General features: G+C 56.6%; 1 protein-coding gene across 4 annotated transcripts; it reads right to left on the bottom strand.

Annotated features, from left to right (window-relative positions):
* Positions 1-70: 70 nt before the first annotated feature.
* Positions 71-2,445, bottom strand: ACYP1 (acylphosphatase 1). Of its 4 annotated transcripts, none has more exons than XM_014519011.2 (3): positions 2,319-2,445; positions 2,049-2,135; positions 71-1,933 (listed from the first exon to the last, which is right to left on the bottom strand). In XM_014519011.2, exons 2-3 carry the CDS (start codon positions 2,121-2,123, stop codon positions 1,718-1,720), a joined length of 291 nt encoding a protein of 96 aa, XP_014374497.1. In that variant the 5' UTR covers positions 2,124-2,135; positions 2,319-2,445; the 3' UTR covers positions 71-1,717. The 4 variants fall into 4 exon arrangements, with proteins under 4 accessions (XP_014374497.1, XP_014374495.1, XP_006015396.1 ...); XM_014519009.2 differs by having other exon boundaries at positions 72-1,933; positions 2,315-2,436; XM_006015334.3 differs by lacking the exon at positions 2,319-2,445 and having other exon boundaries at positions 72-1,933; positions 2,082-2,289.
* Between the last annotated feature and the right edge of the window lie 7 nt (positions 2,446-2,452).

Raw genomic sequence — 2,452 nt, 5'->3', positions numbered from 1 at the left:
AGAGGAAGGGAGGCAGCCGGCCTGGGGCGACTGCGGCTCCCAGCATGCGCTGCAGCACGGCCTTGCGACACGGCATGTTGGGAAATGTAGTTATCCAGTCTCGGTGAGGGAACCCGGCGGCGGCCCGTCACTTTCGCGCGCCTGCGCGAGGTGTCTAGCAAGGGCTGGGGTGGGAAGGGAAGGGAAGGGGGCAGGGCTGTGTTGGCAGGGTATGTCCTGAGGATGTCCCTAACTCTATGCTGAAAGTCAGGCTCCCTCCTGCATCACCTCTCCTCCTTCTCCCTGTAGTTCCAGTGAGCAAGGATCTCTGCACTGGCCTGGCCCACAGGCTATCAAACAGTAGCATCCCCATGTCCCAGACAAGGGTTGACACATCAGTGGACATTTACCACAGGATGATCCAGGATGGGGAAGGGAGGAGGGGAGAAATCAGGCTGCTGAAGAAACCTGTTACTGTACAGCTGGAAGGAACAGGCCAGGATCACTTACAGAAAGGAGCCAGGGAAAAACTTCAGGGTCACCCTAATAGTCTGATCTCACGTCAGACTCACTGTGGCAGCTGCACCTGCAAAACAAGCTGGCAGGCCTCACAGCAGTTTCCTCAGTGCTCCAAAACCCATCCCGCCGACAGCTCTAGCCGGTCTCTTGTCAGTCTCCAGAAAGAGCCTAACACTCAAGTCTCCTCTTATTTCAACAGTAGCAAACCACTGAACAGGTTCCTACTAAACCAGTTTTAAAGGGACAGAACCTTGTAACCATCCCATGTAAGCCATCACCCCACCCCAACAGCAACCTCAGCAGCAGTGGCATTTCCTACCAACCCTCTTACAACCTTCTCAGGTTGGGTGAAAGTTGGCCTACTAATAAATCAACGCTGCCGCTAAAAAATTTAGATGAGGCAGTCAATACAAATATGCCTGGACATGATCCCTGTTGGTAGGATTGGAGAGAGAGACATTCATGTCCAAGAGCGCAAGATTTTTTTAAAGATATAAAAGGAGTGATTTACAGCTCTCTTCCAACAATATTCAACTGGAATGGAGCTAAATCCCTAACCTATTGGTTTCTCGGTCTCAGTTCCCCAGTCAAGGGTGACACTTCCAGAGAGTAAGTGACCTACTAGCTGGCCGGCCCATTCACCACTGTCCCAATGTTTTTCTTTCATATGACATTTTAGAATTACAACATTTGTAGATTAATATCCAAATCTGATAACCATTCTACTGCTTCAGGGGTAGCTGCATGGATTAATTTTAGATCCCATTAAATGATCTAATCGGGTGATCGTTCACAACGTGTTGCACCATCTGAAAAATGGCACCACAGTGGAAACCCGAGGTCTTTGATTCTCCATTTGTGCTGTTCCAATGCATTCAGCACAGATTCGGGCAGCAAAGGCTGGGTGTCCGAGTGAGCCCTTTATTGAACACAGTCCAACTCTCCCATGCGTGCACATGCAGGAAGTGTCAGGGTGCACCTAGCAGCATGACAAACCAATACCTTAAATACAGTAACAAGATACAACAAAATGCAAGTCCCAGGGGGTTGAGTGTAGCCGTGCTAGTTTAACAACACAGCCAGACCAGGTCCTTTGGGGAAAGGTGATATCTAAATTTAGTCGGCCAAGACATCACCTTTCCCCAAAGAACTCGGTCTCACTACCAGTCCCCGCAGGCGGTGGCCGGGCCGACCCAGGCTGCGCTCCTGCCGCCCACGGTTATTTCCGGATGAGAAAGTCCTCGTACTGCAGCGTCGCCACCTTCTTCTCGTTGCGGAACTCGGCTCGGTCGATGCGGGACTTGGGGCTGCCCGTGTCCCGCAGCCACTGCTGTAGCTGCCGCACGGTGGCGGCCGGGCCCTGCACCTGCCCCTGCACCGTACCCCGCTCCGTGTTCCGGACCCAGCCGACCAGCCCCAGCTGCCTCCCCTCGGCCTGCGCGGGAAAAGGAGAGACAGGGGTGCCCCGCGTTAGAGCCGGCGCTGCGCATCGCCATCGCGGCCGCAGCCAGGGCAGAGAGCGGTGAGGCGGGGCGGGGCGGAGCCCACACCTGCGTGTGCTTGCGGAAGAAGACGCCCTGCACCTTGCCGAAGATCTCGTAGTCCACGGAGACGAGGCTATCCATGGCGGCACCGGCCTGGCACACAAGCACCGCGCACAGCGTCAGCAGCCAGCCCCGGCAGCCCCCCGCGGGCGCCATGGCGAGAACTCAGCGCGTGGACCCCTCCCCGCGCCCAATGAGGGCACCCTGCACCCCTGCCTCATAAATAATGCAAAAGGGGCGGGGACCTCGCCGCCCCGCCCCGGTCCACTCACCTACCTGCCGCCAGTAGGACCCGCCCCGACCACCCCAACGGCTGCACAGGGCCCGCCCGCCCACCGTGCGCCCAGCCTTTACGGGCGCGGGGTCATAGAGCCGAAGTCCGCCTGTGAGCAGAGCGGCTCCCAACCATC

Source organism: Alligator sinensis, unplaced genomic scaffold (assembly GCF_000455745.1).
Source record: "Alligator sinensis unplaced genomic scaffold, ASM45574v1 scaffold280_1, whole genome shotgun sequence".
In the NCBI taxonomy this organism is placed as follows: domain Eukaryota; kingdom Metazoa; phylum Chordata; order Crocodylia; family Alligatoridae; genus Alligator; species Alligator sinensis.
The sequence above is the reverse complement of the archived record's forward strand: the minus strand, read 5'-3'. Positions and strand labels throughout refer to the sequence as shown.